This window comes from Rhamphochromis sp. 'chilingali' (assembly GCF_963969265.1).
Source record: "Rhamphochromis sp. 'chilingali' genome assembly, chromosome: 19".
NCBI classification, from domain to species: domain Eukaryota; kingdom Metazoa; phylum Chordata; class Actinopteri; order Cichliformes; family Cichlidae; genus Rhamphochromis; species Rhamphochromis sp. 'chilingali'.
The window spans coordinates 8,406,188-8,424,737 of record NC_137946.1 but is presented as its reverse complement, the minus strand read 5'-3'; the positions used below and the strand labels follow the sequence as shown (position 1 = coordinate 8,424,737).

Genomic DNA, 18,550 nt, shown 5'->3' with positions numbered 1-18,550 from the left:
AGAGCAGGTTTTTGGGAAATAATGGATGACTGTAACTGCTGTGATGTGGCACAGTGAATACCTCAGTTATTCACTGTGTATAGTGATTGTTCTGATATTGATACACTAGTTTTTGAAGGGTTAACTTTATAAACCTATATTTCCTTAGAGGAAACATTAAGAATATAATTAATTTATGAACATGTCTGTTCAGAGGGTGGCTAACTTAAGTTGCAGCATTAAGGGGATTTACCCTGATTGTTGACAACCGTAATATGGAAGTTTGACATCCTAAAACTGAGACTGAGTTCTTGCTTTGCAATACAGCATCTCTTCATTTCAAAGCGTACTCTTGAGCTCTTGCTAATAGTGCTGTGTTACCAACAGAGTGCTTGCCTAACATCTGGAGCTAATTTATAGGATATTAATTGTACTTTTTTAAAACTATGGTATGTAATGAAATATTGTTTAAGTGTGTTTCTAGGTTGAGAATCTATGATTAGGAAATTCTTGTGCAGCATACGTAATCTGAGCAAACATTTCCATGTTTAAAAACTGTCGGCTAACAATTTTTAGTGACACTTTAGTGACACAGTATTGAAAAGTTGTTGCAAAATTAAAGTTGTGCCGACATCAGAGACGCAACCTTAAGGTCTTCTGGATGTATTACTTCTACATTACCTAGATATCGTTGGTCAAAAATTTATCCAGAATTATGGCAGAAGTTTTTGTTGATTTCCCTCAGCATGTTGTGCCTCAACTGCGCTCCTGAGCTCTTGCCCTAAAAACCATACCAGACATCTTAAGATAATCGTAGAACAAATAAGACAGAATATATATCTAGGTAAAAGTGTTTGTATTGAAAAAAAAAAAAAGCAGGCTCTGTAATACTAGCGTGCTTATGTACAAAAAATCTTGTGTGCTGCCTTCTTACAAGTGTTTATTGATAGAATTAGCTGTCAAGCAAATGTGCTTGGGTTAAGAAAAACAAGAATATGTACATTTAATTTCTTCATGCATTAATATCACTGTTGTTTGTTGCTTTGTAAAAGATGGTCTCACTGGACCAGTGTTGGATGTTGAAATAAACATTTATCCATCAGTAACACAGTTTTTACCGTTATCATGACCAGTTTTCACTGAGGAGATAATGACTGTATGTTTGCTGGGATGATAAGTTAATTAAGCATGTGCTTGGTGTTTAGCATAAACACCAACCATGTGCTTGGTGTTTATGCTAAAAGGTTCGGTGGAGCTATGAAGAGAGTTAAATGGAAATCCATCAGATTAATGGAGTTTACTTCTCCCCCCCCTCCACCCCTTAAAATAACATGGTATGTACCAAACCATGGTTCAGATAGCTGAGCTGAATAGATTTGGAAAGTCAACAGTTTTCTGATGATTGCTTTGATGACTGTTGTAATTTTCTAATTAGTTGTTCTGATACCATAACTATTATGTAGTTGTATTTATTTATTTATGAAATGGGAACAAGCTTTATTTTTAGTCTTTTTTTTTTTTTTTTTTTCCGCTCTGCATGTTTACTGTTTCATGTAGTATCATATACATTTAAAGTCATGTCATTTTACTGTGGACTCTGATTATGAGAGAGATGACAATAAACAACATGTACTTGAAAAGTTAGTAAGTACACAAGTGAAGACCAAATATTGGAGCTTATCCTAATTTAAATACAGTGGCATATTTTCAGTGTGTGAATACTGTATCAGACATAAACACTGGGAACTGGGCTTCTCAATATGAGCATATATTCAAAAAGTGATTCGTTTGGGAGGCCATGTTGTAAACAGACCAGGCAAGCGTTATATTGATCTGGGTCCAGATCAAAGGAAATTGTCGACACAGCACTTTGCTGAATAGCTCTACTTTCTTCCCATCTTGTACTGAACTAAAAAAGTGATGATTCAACATCAGCTATAATCTTTAGTCTATTTAATATCCAGATGGTGAGAAGTAGTTTTTCTGGGTTTTAGTTGAGCATCGGTGCGGTATAATACTGTAAGGGTAGTGGAGTTTCTTGTTGTATATGAAACTATTTCAAGCTGTAGGTTAAGTCTCCTACATTCACTCCAGTATGGTTTTAGCTTTTACTCTGTTTATATTTGTACAGCTGTGCTAATTTTAGTGTTTTGTTTTTTTGTTTTTTTTTACATCATGATTTTGCTACATTCAGTTCTTACAAGTCGCTCACAGTACAAAAATGTCACATTTACTCTAGTATGTTGTGTAAAACTTTGCCGGAAACCCTCTAATACAGCTTTTTGCATCCTAGTTTCACATCTCTTTCCTCTAAAGGGGGAACACAGGGGGAGAACAAAGACTATCTCACAGCGTGGGATACGAGCTAATCCCACTCACTTCCTGTTTCACTTTAGCCCATATAATGACTTTGCACACGTCGCTTTGCAACATCCAGGTGCCACACAGATGCTTTGGATATGCTAGGGTGGTCAGACAAAATGAATCAATTTTTGCATGGGTGGGAGGTGAAAATTTCCTGGATGTGTATTGTCAACTCCACTAGCAACTTTGTATTACTTTCTCTATCTTAAAGTAAAATAGCTTTTAATTTGGGAGTGTTGTATGCTTTAAAAAAAAAAAAAGCTATCCGTTTATTAGCTGTAATGCAGATGGCAATTTGTTCAGCTGCTGTTATGGTAATGAGATATCACTAATATCAGCAGCAGCAGTGACACACAGATAATCTCTGCTTTCATTTGTAAGAAGCTTAGTTACAGTGCTCTTTCGCTACTATGATTAGCATCCAAGTAGCTTCCAATGATAGACGTCATCATTGCTATATTAGGTTTCACCAGTTGCTACATCAGTAGTGACTAGCAACTGCTAATATAATCCATGAATCTTGGCGCTGGTGTGGTTTGGATCAGATTCTCAGATACAGTATTACCAAGAAGGTTAAACATAAAGGCTTTATCAAAAACAGTCTAATGTTATTTCCCCCAATAAAATGAAAAACCAGACTGCCTGCCCCTCAACAGTATAGTATACATAATGAAATCACACCTCATTCTTCTTAGAAATGTCTATTTCAGAGATTTGACAACACTGACATTTGTAACTTTTTCATTGTGTTAAGCTACTTTGTTATTTTCTAAGCTAGCTTCCACATCTTGAAACTGGGATCTAGCCATAGTCAAGTTTGTTTGGACTGTTACTAATATTCCTTTTTCATGTTAGTCTAAGTTAATTTTATGTTGATTGTGTAATCCTGTAATTCTCCGACTATTTGCCTTAGGCTAATTTTGTGAGCAGTTTCAATTTTCAAATGCCAAGTGATGATGGAAAATGCTGTATTTTTAGACATGCTCGACTGAATCATTGAACATCTTGTATTTGTTTTTACATCCCATGTGACAGTGTTGTGTCTTCGTGGAGATTCTGACTCAGTGCTTTTTCCTCTACACAGAAGGTGGAAAAGGAAGAGGAGGACAAGCATTTGGTGTTTACTGTATTGTGTGCCTGCATTTAGTTTTATGAGAGAACTGTGGTATTCAGAAGTCTGTCTGCCTGGCCTCTTGTATTATATGATGACAGGAATTCCCCTGACAGACGTGTCACCCACTGAGCAACCAGCCACATGGTTTTATGTACCATCATTATTTATTAATGTTTGACATGGTTCATACTCCAGGGGTCTGCAACTTCCTGCTTGCATATTTAACATTTGCATGTTTGGTTTTAATTTTATGCAGATGGCAAGGAAGCTTATTTTGGTCAGAAATTCATAGGAACGTCCTGATGTGCAAGGCAACTGTTGTATGGCTGAAAAAAATAGTCATCATAATTAGTCATAGGCCTCCTTATTTTCACCTTCACAGTTTATTTTCTTGTTTACTCCAAGTAAGCAGCACCGTCTTGGAAAATATTCTCAGTTGTAGATAAAAAGGAGAAGCTGATGACAAGGTATGTATGGGAAGAAGAAAAAGACAGTAAACAATCTTCCCACTTTACCACTGCAGGAACTTTCCCCTGGGAGCATGAAAGCTTTGTTTCCACTGTGGAAACTAATGTTTAAATTAAGTCCTGGGTATTTTTCTACTTCTAAAAAGTCCCTGCTTGGAGGCTAGGGCTTTCAAAAGTCCAGGAAATTTAGTGGAGGGGCCAGATCCTTGTCATTGTTTGAGACACTAGAAAAGTTTCTTGTAGTTTGCATGAAACGCACAAAGTTGTCTACGAACATTTGCTATCTACTCTCTGAGCTGTATGGAAACTTAAGTAAGGCAATGCAAACTGGAAATGGAGAACATTTGCCTTTAAAGTAAAAGCAATCGCTCTTAGCAACTAAATTAAACTTGTCTACGACTTGCTGGATTTGGAATACATTGGGTTGCCTAATTACGTCTGTCCTTTGGTTCATTTTATTATAAAGTATTCTGCATTCCTGTGTAATTTGGAATAAAGAGAGATTGATTCATGACTTGGTGTATTGCAATGCTCAGTGTTACAACAATCCATTAAGAATAGATGTTGATAGAAAACATGGTTACCATTGCTAATTAGAACCTTTACAGTCATCTGATGAATATTGAAGAAAAGAAGTTAACTCTGTTTGCAGCATCAAAATATAGGATTTAAAAAGACAGTCGTATGGTCATGGTTAGGTAGTTAGGTCCAATAATGACACAGGTCACCACCCATGGTGAATAATCATGGGAATAAAGTGGCGTTGTGACACTAGAAGGCTGTAATTTATGATGTAGGGAGTGACAATGGTAGTATCAGAATCCATGTCGTCGAAAGCATGTTTTTGTCAGATGTATATCAATCACACTTGGAATCTGAGTGTGAAACTGCGTGCCTTTAAAAAAAAAAAAAAAAAAAAAAAAAATGTTGAGCATCTAACTCAACTGTTACTACACTCTCTGAATCCCCCTTTTTAAAAGGCAGGTTTTGTGGTGGCATAAGGGTGTGGTCAGACCAAGTTCCTCAGTTTGCCACTTGCCACAAACTGGAGCCTGTTCCAGCCCAGCCCAGAGTGCCGTACACTCTGCCCACATGCTCCACGGCCTTGGCATGCTGTACATTGTGGGATCCAAATTACATCAGTATGGGAGAGCATAAAATGCTGACCCCTCCACAAATCAGCCGCCCTCATATTTTGGTGTGTTTCTGAGACAAAGATTGGCTTTGTCAGTGTCAGTGGCCATTATTTATGTGTATAAAGCCTACAGATAACTTAGAAATAAACTGTGCACAACAGTATCATAAATCTGTTTCCAGAATCTATTTCCAGTAGCATGTTTTTAAAAAAAAAAAAAAAAAACTACTGATGCTCTCTTTCACAACATACAGTTTCAGGTTAAATAAATCTGAATGTTGTACATTTTCCAGCCTATCCCAGATTTTTTTTTTTTTTTTTTTTTTTTTTTTTTTCCCCCCCCTTTCATGCTGTCTGGAAAAACTGAGAGGAGAACAACTTGCCCATGGCTGAGACAGTTCCTTTATTTGCTTTTGTATGAGAGAGTGAAAGCGGCAACAGCACACATAGCACAGCAGTTGGCAACTTGCAGTACTTCCTCATCCTGACTGCTGTATGGAGGTGAAAGCCATTGCTCCTGGCCCTGCATTTCCCCCCGCAGCCTCTTTAGAGCATAACAACAGAGAAATATTTTGTTCATTTTTGCTGCAAGGAACTCAGGCACAAGGTAGACTATAGGACAGCGCCCAGCACCAAAAACGTAAGTGAACTGCTGTGTCTTTTGTTTTGTCAACAATCTGCCATTACTGTTTCATTACTCGCTTCTTTTAGAGCTTCCTATGATTTTACTTTGAATTTAATATAAGATTGGTGACTATAGAATAGTTTAAACCTAGTAAATTCACCACCATGATCTGTTGGAAGGGAAGTTTTAAAAACAGTGGCTAACAGAGGATGCCATATGTTATCCTTATTGTATATTATTTAGCTCAAGCCTTTTTGCTAACCACAGAGCCAGACAGGAAAGAAGTCAAGAGGATGTGATGATTCAGAGTGACATTTAACCTAGTAACTTATTTTCTGTTTCTTATGTGTCCATTGCGGTTTGAAGCATTATATTTGATCATTTCTTGAATCATTCATGCTGCTGCTTCTGCTGGTCAGTGAAGCAGTCTTGTCAGTGCCCATGGTCTGGAGGTAAAGACATACGTTAGCTTAACTCTGCAAAAAGAACTTTGTATCAGTGGCATCCAGTCACACCAGACTTTACTCTGTGCAACAGAGTCTTATCACAAGAAGGCAACAAGTTTTGCAGCCACTCCTTTTTAGGACCTGCAGTTTCAACCTATGTTTTCATTTTTTCATTAAGGTTTGCTTAAAATGAATAGACAGGATCTTCATTCTTATGCACTGCGAGTTATTGATGCAGTAGTTCATTTATATTCTACATGCACTAAATATTTGAAGTGGAGAGCAGTTTGCTTGTCCTGTACTTTTTCAGAGTCTGTATTTAGGGGCAGAGAATGAGCAAAGATCCATTAGCGTGGATTTTTTCTCTATGATTGGAGACTATTTGTAGTCATGGCAAGCTGAGCAGGCAAAGTTACATATTTGTAAAATGAATTCCTTTCATTTGGGATTGTATTTAATAATGTAGCTAACAAAAGTAAAATAGATTATTGAATTTTGTATGCAGTAGATTAAGATTAAATTATGAGATTAAGTGAAATGGAAGCATGCAGGAAGTTAGTTGTCAAACCTCAAATTAAGATGTGTGGTTGAATTTGTTGACTTTTCATATAATTCATCTTGGTCTGATTTCAGTGCTTCTCTTGGTTTTGTAATGGTAGCACATTGTCCTCTTTCCTGAAGTTCTATCAGATCACATGATGTGTATGTGATTGTTTTATCCAGGCCCAGACTGATGACTGCTGTCAGTTGCTTTCCTCTTATCTCCTTCTAGCAGCACAGTCTAGAAGCAACTGTCAGAAATTTGGAGAAACTCCTCCTCCTCTCCGTTTCATATTCAGCCTTTATATCATCTTGCCAAGTTTGGAAGCAATATAATTAAGGCAGATGACAACCCATTACTTACTGCTGTGGTGACTGCAAATTATATTTGCCTTTCAAAAATGGCTGTTTTTTAGAGCAGATTCCATATTTAGTTTTTTACCAATCATGAAGAAGTCATAATGTCATCATCCAGCATATGTGTCTCATTAGACTCAGCAAGATGCAGTGTAATAAAACCACTAAATGACTGTCATCTTTCTTGGCTAATGTGCTGTTTACAGGGAGATTCTCACTGTCTTAGTTTTTAGTTCAAGTTTAAAGTTACTTCTGGCTGTCTCTCAAAGACTTTTAGTTTTCACAACTGGGTCGTTGTAAGATAAGTGGGACAGGGCTCTGGCCCCTGAGAATCCTGTCTCTGCAGAGGAAATATGGAAAGGTCATACTGTATATGCAGACTTCTGCAGTGGTCGAGGAAAGTGGAAACAAAATGTATCAGTGTTAAAGTTTAGACACTTATCCTTTCATATTTATTATCTTTTCAAAATGCTTGCCTAGAGCTTTTACTTCCCTTATAGTAACAGCCCCCCCCCCCCCCCCCCCAAAAAAAAAAAAAATACAAAAAACAAAACAGCAACACGATTATACATCCTGGATTGAAACATCCTCAAATGTATCTCACTTCCTCATTTAGCCTACAAAGTGTTCAGGGCAGGTTGAGAAACAGGCACAGCTTGTGCTCTGTAGAGAATGGTGCCATAGCTATGTAATCTGTGTCTGAGGGGAGGTGAGACAGCACGGCTGAAGTGTTAGACTGCTAGGCTAGGCAGGAGCTAGTCATGGGATATTGCCTAGAGAGGCCCGAAGTATCATATGATGGGCCAGCAGGAAAACACATGCTCTGATACAGTCAATAAAGCAACTGAATATATTGTGCTGTTAACCAGTACCTAAGCACCTAAAAGTGTACTTACAGTGTGAAATGATCTTAAGTATGTGCCAACTACTCGTTACTGCAGCATCGTTTGTCCTGCTCTAAATTGCTACACACATGCAGCAGTTCAGTCACTGCAGTACAAAATGTATAAATAGTTGAGACTGGAGGGGGGGAAAAAAGGTGGCCTTCCTGTTGGGAAGTCATGGTTGTACAGGCTTAAGTGACTAGAGAGTACTATTCTCATCAAGAGTCCTCTGCTTCTTAGATAATCAAGTTACCACACAACCACGATCAATAAGTCAGCCAACCCTTTGCGAGCTACCGAACCTTTTTACCAGTATGCTCTGTCTTTGCACTCTGACCTCCATTTCCTTCAGCTGCTCAGATGAGCGCATTACCCACATCAAATGCAAACCTTTAACAGTCACCCTGACCACATCATATTATATTATTGTGCTGCTTTTAAAGGGAGCCTGTTGTGTGTGTCTTTTCCAGCTTCATATTTTTATCCCAGGACTTTACTCAAGTAGCTTTGCATGAGTTTATTAACTTGTACCGAGCCTTGGTGCAGTTGATCATTTCATGGTTTTGAGTAGCTATGTGTCTTCTGAGATTGTATAAGAGTTATTCCCTCTTTTTGATAATGTAATGATCCAAGAGTGGAAAACAAAAAGTGTCTTAGACATGATGCTTAGAGACGTCTGATGCCTGTAGTTTGTTTGTTTGTTGGCTCACAGGTATTTCGTGTGTTTCATTACTTCAAACACTGGCCATGTTTATCATGAACATCCAAAATCAGTACACCGTATCTCAGTATATCCTGTATATGACAGAAAATAAGAAAAATTGCAAAAGGCCTATTTTTACCATATTTCTTATACAGCCACTTCTGCCATTTTCACACTGCATATGTAACTTCTACTGGTGTGGAGATGAAGTGGAGTCTTGGTCAGTGCTGCTGGTATGAACAAATCAGATAAGAGACTGTGTTCTTTCTCCTCCCTCCTACAGGAAGTGGCTCAATAGTGTTTCTGCTAAAATAACTTAAGCTCGCTGCAGAGGCACCTCCTGGCTAGTATTTTTTGGAACAGTAATAAATATCACATGTCAGTGCTAATCCATTATAGTCATCTTATAACCTGAGGAAAATGTGCTGCCTATTTTTCAGGGTTTCCTTTTATATGTACTGGAGGGAAACATTATCCAGGGTCTTTCCTGGCTCATCAGTAGGCATGATCTATCCACATACAGTAAAGCCAATGAGTATGTGTTAGCGTATTTAGCAGAACTCTACGAATATTCTTTTAAAGTTTAGTGTTTGATAAACATAATTGTAAATTAAGATCAGTTAAATAAAGCATAATAAAGAAACAAATGGAGGAAAGATGGAAACATGAACATGAAAAATAAAGATGAACACAGTATGATGATAACAAAAATATATAAACTATATAAATAAAAATAATAATCACAATAACAATGACTGTAAAGATTTCTAAAAGCCTAAGCGGCTTCAGGCGGTGTCATATCATGCTCTCAGAGTTGTTTGTTGTTCAGTTGCTTTTTCTATTAAAGGGCAAGTCGTGTTCATATTTCACTGCTGCCTCTGGGAGATGGAGTAGAGCTCAGCGGTTAAAACAAAGCAGCCTTGACCAAGTCTGTCCTGACCATCTGTTGGGAAAATCTGCCCACCTACTGCAGATCCTACATACTTAGACTAATGCTATTATCTATTATTCATTATCGTTTTACCATATTGAATAACTTCTGCTTTTGTCTGGACTTTTTTTCAGGTGTAGTCCGCTGACACCTAGCCATGATGAAAGCGGGCGCCACCAAAGTGGGGCTGCCCAAGCCTGGACTCCAGGAACGAGTAAGGCAGGCCCCCTCAACGTCCTCTGCCTCCACCACCTCCTCAGCCATGAAGACCTCCAGATCCTCCAACACGTTGGCCTCAGATCAGCGCCTTAGCAAGGTAAGTCACAGGTGCAGTGATACACAGATTAACCCTGCTAATGTTGGTTTAAATAAAAGCATGTCAAAACATTAAGAAGAACTTTATTAGACTTGCATGACTTTTACTAAGCGCAGATGTGTTTTTAGCTGAAAAGAGCCAGCAGTGATGATGCCTTGACAAAGCCTCCACCAGGAGCTACTGCCTCCGGTTCCCGGATGAAGAAGACTGTGACTACAGGAGCCATTTCTGATCTCGCTGAGGCCCGCCCTCGCAGCTTGTCAGGTGGGACACTTTCAACAACTAGTTTTAGAAACTTTCCTTAGGAGAAAAAAAGACCCAGTATAAAATATGAAAGGAAAAGGATGCATGTCTTCATAAATTATTATAATTAAGAGTACATATTAATTAAATATGCACTCTTATTCATAGAGTGCATATTTTGTGTCAGAGTTGAAGAGCTAACTATTTGCAGCCACTAGAGGGCCACATTTCATTACTAAAGTTGTCTGTTATGGGTTCCCAGTTACTGGTGGGAACTGGCAGCTTCACAAATGCTTCTTTTTATTTCTTACCCTTTTTATTCATTTATTTTTTGTATCTATATTTTTTTTTCACAATTTGTTGGTACTAGTGAGGTGCAGGTGGCCAAGTACTGAGACTCTCAAGCTTTTGGTCCAAACATTAGATACTGGACAGATTCATGACCTGTCTCTTCTCACATCTGCTCAGCAAATTGAACAGCAGGATATGTTTTGGATGAAATTGGGTTTGAGGAGAGGTCAAGGTTGAGTGATGGGGGGATACTAATATAACTATGTGGATTGATAATACCAAATCTGAAGTGGGACTGGAATAAACAGTATATTTAGCTGTTTATATGTTAATGTCCTTGTATTTATTTTTAATCTCTTTGGGCAAATGATAAAAAATAGTGAAACTTCAACTTTAAAAATGCAAAAGTGTAATTAACATTAACTTCAACATGGTGTTTGTTAGTTGTAGAGTTTTGTGTTTGTTTGTTTTTCTGTTTGTTTGCATTTTCATTAGCAAAAGATGACTTAAGTTCCTTGAGCTAATATCCACTGTTCTTGTGGCAGACCTCATTTCCCCAAATCTGAAGACCAGAGTCAGAGGAGAGCTGATACAACCAGCAGATTGACAGAAACTGTAAATCCAAGAAGCAATTACCATAATGAATGCATGACATTTCCTATGAAATGTCTTCATTTTACACAGAGTGAGGATTAAGATCTCTTTATTGTTCACAAAATTTCATTTATTTATCTGTTTTTAATTAATAAGTATCCAAATTTTTTTATGAATCAAAGAAAACATTTCTACAGTTGGCAAAATTATGTTAGATTACATCAAGTGCCATTTAGTTTTCTGTCTACGGCTATCACATGTTTAGACGCACTTGGACAAAGGCTATTATAGTTAACAAAATGAAACTCAAAACTAAGACTGTAAACTGTGATATGAAAAACATTTTAGTAAAAAAATAGATGTTTGAGAAAAATTTAAACTAACTGAAACAATTTGTGAAATTTGAAAACAAACTTGCATTACAAAAAAGAATAAATAGAGCAATTCCAATTGGGCCTTTGCACATTTTGTGCACTGGCCCTCGGTAGAGAAAATATATCCTTAGTTTAAGTTTTTGTTAGTCTGGTAAAAACAAAATTTATTACATCTTGCCTGATGAGACATTGGTGGATATGCTTCTTAAGATTTTGGATGTCTACAAAACTGTGGGTTACTGCATACAATAATTAAAAAGACTAAAACTGACACTGGAACTAATAAAAGCTAAAATAAAATTAAACATTTTCAAATGATAAAAACTAAACTGAAACAAGAAAATCCACTCTGTAAACTAACTGAACTGAAAAAGGAAAAGTCAAAATGAAATAAAAATACAAACTAATTAGAAAATACAAAACTATAATAAGTCTGTTTGAGACAAATACTCAGTCAGACATGTTGCTAGGATGTACTATTTTAGGATGTCTTATTTTTCCAGCTACAAACCGGATTCCAAAAAAGTTGGGACACTAAACAAATTGTGAATAAAAACTGAATGCAACGGTGTGGAGATGGCAAATGTCAATATTTTATTCAGAATAGAACATAAATCATGGAACAAAAGTTGAAACTGAGAAAATTTATCATTTTAAGGGGAAAATATGGTGATTCAAAATATCATGGTGTCAACAAATCCCAAAAAAGTTGGGACAAGGCCATTTTCACCACTGTGTGGCATCTCCCCTTCTTCTTACAACACTCAACAGACGTCTGGGGACCGAGGAGACCAGTTTCTCACGTTTAGAAATAGGAATGCTCTCCCATTCTTGTCTAATACTGGCCTCTAACTGTTCAGTCGTCTTGGGCCTTCTTTGTCGCACCTTCCTCTTTATGATGCGCCAAATGTTCTCAATAGGTGAAAGATCTGGACTGCAGACTGGCCATTTCAGTACCCGGATCCTTCTCCTACGCAGCAATGATGTTGTGATTGATGCAGAATGTGGCCTCTCATTATCTTGTTGAAAAATGCAGGGTTTTCCCTGAAAGAGATGACGTCTGGATGGGAGCATATGTTGTTCCAGAACCTGAATATATTTTTCTGCATTGATGGGGCCTTTCCAGACATGCAAGCTGCCCATGCCACACACACTCATGCAACCCCATACCATCAGAGATGCAGGCTTCTGAACTGAGCGTTGATAACAACTTGGGTTGTCCTTGTCTTCTTTGGTCCGGATGACATGGCGTCCCACATTTCCAAAAAGAACTTCGAATCGTGACTCGTCTGACCACAGAGCAGTCTTCCATTTTGCCACACTCCATTTTAAATCATCCCTGGCCCAGTGAAAACGCCTGAGCTTGTGGATCTTGCTTAGAAATGGCTTCTTCTTTGCACTGTAGAGTTTCAGCTGGCAATGGCGGATGGCACAGTGGATTGTGTTCACTGACAATAGTTTCTGGAAGTATTCCTGAGCCCATTCTGTGATTTCCTTTACAGTAGCATTCCTGTTTGTGGTGCAGTGTCGTTTAAGGGCCCGAAGATCACGGGCATCCAGTATCACAGTAGCCCTTGACCCTTACGCACAGAGATTGTTCCAGATTCTCTGAATCTTTGGATGATGTTATGTACAGTTGATGATGATAACTGCAAAGTCTTTGCAATTTTTCGCTGGGTAACACCTTTCTGATATTGCTTCACTATCTTTCTGCGCAACATTGTGGGAATTGGTGATCCTTTACCCATCTTGGCTTCTGAGAGACACTGCCACTCTTAGAAGCTCTTTTTATACCCAATCATGTTGCCAATTAACCTAATTAGTGTTAATTGGTCTTCCAGCTCTTCGTTATGCTCAAATTTACTTTTTCCAGCCTCTTATTGCTGCTTGTCCCAACTTTTTTGGGATTTGTTGACAACGTGTAATTTTGAATCAACATATTTTTCCTTTGAAATTATACATTTTCTCGGATTAAACTTTTGATCTGTCATCTACGTTCTATTCTGAATAAAATATTGACATTTGCTATCGCCACATCATTGCATTCAGTTTTTATTCACAATTTGTTTAGTGTCCCAACTTTTATGCAATCCGGTTTGTACAACAACACTGCTTTTAATAAATATGGTGTGTAAACAAGAGCATAATTGTAAGAGCTGCTGAGAAGTATTAGGGGTTCGTGAGACATTTCACTACATAAAATTTAGATTTTATTGATAAGTATTTGGATGAAATAGAGAGGAAAAATTAAAAATGTGTAAATTTGTGATTTAAAATTTTGGCTATTCAATAACAGAATGCACAGGGTCAGCAGTAGCTATATAATGAACATTTGAATGTTTGAAATAGGACATTCTGCCCAGACTGAAAGATGTCTAGGTTGAATGTTAGGTTTAGTTTTAGCGCTAAGATGGTGTTGACTAAATGATCAATGCTAATTGGGGAGCATATGGTGGCTCAGTGTAGTACTTTTTACCTTTTAGTAAATTCAAATGCAAGTATCTTGTTATCCATGACCTTGTGTGGTGATATTAAACTTTGCATTGGCTATTAAACAGAACAGCTACATGATGGCAAAATGCATATTACATGTAGAACAAATATGATGGGTGATAATGACAGGGATTTGTTTGCAGTAATTAATGTTGTGCATACCCTTAGTGTAGGAGAAAGCTGTGTTTGTTTATGGAAGCCCATCCAAACAGTGTGTGGATGCTGTGCTCTGGTGAATTTCTTCTTCAAAGGGCTCTTGTGCAGAAGCGCAGATAATTGAATTCTATTTGACAAAAGACTCCCGAGGAGCTCAGAAACCACAGCCAAGTGAGGCTCTCAGTTCTTTCATACACAATTAGACCATGATCAGCTTTCACCGGATTGAGCTCTAATTAACCAAAGTTTGCTTTTTCAAAGCATTTTCACACCCAAGGACAAGAACAGATGCCCAATTTATGCTATTCATGATAAATTCATTACAAACTTGCTTTGACCTAGTTTTGCTTGGAAATTTCTAGTATCCAATTCCATTTGAATACAGAGATATACCGTAGAGGAAAACCTCTTTAAAATATGGTTGTGATGCTGTCATATTCAAATGAGAACCAAGGAAAAAAAGAATGTTCCCATTGAACTTTTTTGTGATTTCCTGCCTCTTTGGAGCTAAAGGAGGCCACCCAAAAAACAGATAAGATATCAGTGGAAAGCCCAGGATGTCCTCTATTTAGTAAACCAGGACTTGGTAGGGTAGTTCGAATAAGTCAAAAATAAGAGCAAAAACAAGTGTCCGTTACAAAGGACATAAATGAATAGGCTGGTTGTCAGGAGGGTAAGACTGTGTTTTATATCAGCGAAAATATAATCTTTTTGTGTAACACAAAGATCACTTAGATTGTTTTTCAGCCAAGTTGCTGATCTTAACTGGCGTCTAGTTCATGTGCAGAAATGAAAACATCTGAAAGATTTTATCATCTTCATTTTTTTATGTGCCCAAATCCCCAAATATGTTCGTCTCTTCAAATAGATTTCATCAAAATATGAACTCTGCTTTCACTGAGTTGAGATTAACTTCTTAAAAGAACCCCAGGCTAACAGGCATATTCTGACCTTGTGTGTAGTTGTAGGACAAACGTGACAAGAGTGGATGTTTTTGCTGTATGATTCCCTTCAGGCCATTGTTCTGCACCTGCAGTGAGGCAGAGCACGTCAAGACATAAGAAGATACACAAGTGGATGTGTCAAACGTGTCAAAAAAGCAAAGCCATTGAGCATGCTGAGAATGAAATGTGACACATGAAATAGCAGCGATGGTCAGCCCTGAATACAGCTTTCGGCAATTATCATTTAGCTTGCTGCTTCCAATACTAAATCAGAATTCCAAAATAGTCTCACAGCGGGGAATGACAGGCTTTGAATATAGATTGGGGTGATGCTTTGTGGCCTTTCAAACCGTTTGTGATGTAATGCTCAGAAATGTCTTGGATGTTTGCATTTATTGATGTGGAAGGAGAGTAAATATCTGCTTGAAGAAGATTTACTTTTTGAGTGTGCAGAGAAGTGAAATATTCAACATTTGCATTGTGACATTTTGGGATAAAAATGTTGACTTTGATGCTGTAATGTGTCATCAGGCTTGCCTTAGTGATACCGTCAGCTTTCATGTGGGTTATAAGCACATGAGCTGCTCCCTAGCGAATAAGTGACATTACGTACTGACATGAAGCCATCAAGCTATCAAGGCTTACTGGGCTCTAAGGCACATTGCAGCAGAACTGTCATCACATGCGTCAAACAGTAAATTGAGTCTTTTCTCACCTATATTTTGGGCCTGTGGTTTCAGGCAGGTTTCAGTTTCCTTTAAAAAAAAAAAAAAAAAATAGAAGAAAAGAGAAAAAAAAAAAAAAAGGAAAACACACACACGTGGATTTTGGAAACGATTAAGCAGTGCACAGTCGTTTGTCCCATATGGTAACCTCATATTTTTTTTTGCAAAAGTCAGTAAAGAATATTATTGTTGAATAAGAACTAATGCATAATTTATTATTTTTGGAGATTCATGAGAAGTGGGTCAGATGTGATATCGTGCACACTTTTGGAAGATAAACAACATAATTCTTGCGCTAATTAGGGAGCAAATTCACCTTCATGCAACAGTCTACAGTCTTTTTTAGAAACTGATCTGTGATATTTCTTTCCATAGAACTGAATAGATTTAAACTGTTTTATTATAATCTTTGAAAAAAAAATCATCTCTGTGTAGTTATTATCTGCTTAGTTATTGGGTTTGTATTGCAAATTATGCATCACTCTGGAGCTGCTTGAAACACTGCATTACTTCATAAGATTAGAGAGAATGGAGTCATACTGAGTAGGGAAGATGTAATGGGAAAAAATATGGAGTCATGGGGCAGAGGCACACTCACAGCAGTCTCTTAAAAAAAAGCTCCTCTGACTGCCAGTCTTAACCCACCTTTGTCTGTCCCATGCAAGCTGTGGCCCACCCTCACAGCATGTCATAGTAATGAATCAAAACTGTTATTTTTGCTAATGGAGTCTATCCCCTTATCCCCTCTGGCACTTTACCAACTGTGCCATGCTGTTAGACAACGGGTTAAAACCCAGCCTCATCCTGATGACTTATTTAAAACTCCTAATCAATAATTCAGTAAAGCTTTCACTCAGAGGGGTCCCTGTGGAGTGAGCAAGAACAGGGGAGATGAAGCTGCCCTGCTCTATAAATAAAAAGCATGTTCGGGACTGAAAATGCATAACTTTATAAATGGGAGCATCTAAGGATCACAGCTTTCTTTCACATCTGTGCAGCCAATGTGTTCACTCTGGTCACTGATGTGATCAGAGTTCTTGTTTAGTTAGGGGTTGTTGTTGTTGTTGTTGTTGTGTTTTTTGTTTTTGTTTTTTTTTTAAATATCCGATTATCGTAATCTAATATTTATTATGATATTTTGTAATATTAATGTTATTATTAGACAAAATTCACATTGCTTTACTCCTGGATTTATCCACCTTAATTTATCCTTTATTGATCACATGTTTTCATGTCACGTGATGTTTAGTGGTTATACCAGTGAGAGAGATTGAGCAACACTGACTTTATAAGTAGCAATGACTGTCATAAGATGTTATCTCTTATTAATATAATAATGTAATGTAGGTTTGTTGTATAAATAGGTTTGAGATGTACTGTAGCTGTAGTCATTGTACATGCATATATGATGCTTTCTTATACATTTTTATCTAATATATCTAATTGTCATCATGTGTTATACCTGCGATAATGTGCCAGCCAATATCATAGGAGATTTCTTATATAAATTGATTTGAGCTGAATTGTATTGTAAAAGTGCAAGACTTTGTCATCATGTCATATTATTGCCGTATTTGATCTCATATCGGATCGTATCTCATTCTTACTCCCTTTGTGTAGATTTTGTAGGCTGTGTCGCTTTTTACATCAAGGTTGACGACTCCAACCAACATGAGGAGTTTTTGAGAGCGGGACATTTTTAAGTACAGACACCTTAATGTGTTTTGTGTTTCTTCTGCAATTCTCCTAATGACATGTCAGTGCAGTGCTTTCCCAGTGTAACTCAGGAGACTATACTGACAAGCTTTCTCATAGAGGGAGGGTATTTTTATAGGTGGGCTATGCAAAGGTTATTGGTGTGATGATCAGCACTACTCGAGGAATACTCTTTGGGTGGAGGCAGATGATTTACAAGAGACAAGTTTTCATTATTAGTGTGAATACTATAGTTATTCATTAACATCCAGTGTCTTCTTTGTGAACTTGCCTGTCATACAGTGATGGAGTTGAGGTTGGCTGGCTAAACCTGATAGAGTTTGACTTTGTTTTCTATTAATGAGTTTATAGCTTGTGTCAGTTTTCTAATAGTGCCTGAATTCACTGTCTGAAGAAAAAGAAGATGTCAGATAATGGTTAAGGGTCAATGATCTGCAGAGCCAGGAGACAGAGGTGTGCTTCAGGTACTATGGACCCCATACTGTCTGTAAATTTTACTATGCACAACCCAGACACCACACTCAGCCATAGCACATGGTCCCAGCAGGGCCCTGTCTGCTTGCGTCAGGCAGGAGGAAAACTGGTATGGTCCTAGAACTCCTCATACAGTACATGTCAGATAAATTAATCAAATGTGTTACAGTCCACTGAGACACCTCATTCAGCATAAGCAGTCAGCCATAGCAAACAGACACACAATGAAAAGCCGTGAGACATACAGTGCAGTGAAAAAGTATTTGCACTCTTCCTGATTCCTTAGTGGGTTTTTTATTTTTATATTTGTCACACTTACATGTTTCGGATCATCAAGCCGTAATTAATAATACACAAAGATAACCTGAAATACAAAAGGCAAGATATGATATGAATATGGCAATAATATGATATGATGACACAGTTTTGCACCTTTACAATATAATTCAGTGTTTACATGGCTCAAATCAATTTATTTATATAAGAAATCTCCTATGATGATTTCATTCAATAAAGGAAAAAGCTATCTAAATCTGCCTGCCCCTATGTGAAAAAGTAATTGGCTCCTATACCTAAAAACTGGTTGTGCTACTCTTATCAGCAAGACCTGCAAATCAAGTATTTGTGATAACTTCCAGTGAGTCATTCATGTCAATGTGGAGGAATTTTGTTCCACCCT

The 18,550-nt window shown here is 37.5% G+C and overlaps 1 protein-coding gene across 6 annotated transcripts in view; it reads left to right on the top strand.

Annotated features, from left to right (window-relative positions):
• Window positions 1-18,550, top strand: part of specc1 (sperm antigen with calponin homology and coiled-coil domains 1) — an 81,932-nt gene that overhangs the window by 6,702 nt on the left and 56,680 nt on the right. For 5 of the 6 annotated variants that reach the window (XM_080867269.1, XM_080867271.1, XM_080867267.1 and 2 more), the window contains 2 exons: window positions 9,680-9,861; window positions 9,990-10,125. In XM_080867269.1, coding sequence (XP_080723395.1) covers window positions 9,703-9,861; window positions 9,990-10,125 — 295 coding nt within the window. In that variant the 5' untranslated portion in view covers window positions 9,680-9,702. Of the gene's footprint in view, window positions 1-5,560; window positions 5,700-9,679; window positions 9,862-9,989; window positions 10,126-18,550 lie in introns of those variants that run through there. The other variant, XM_080867268.1, reaches the window with a different exon arrangement.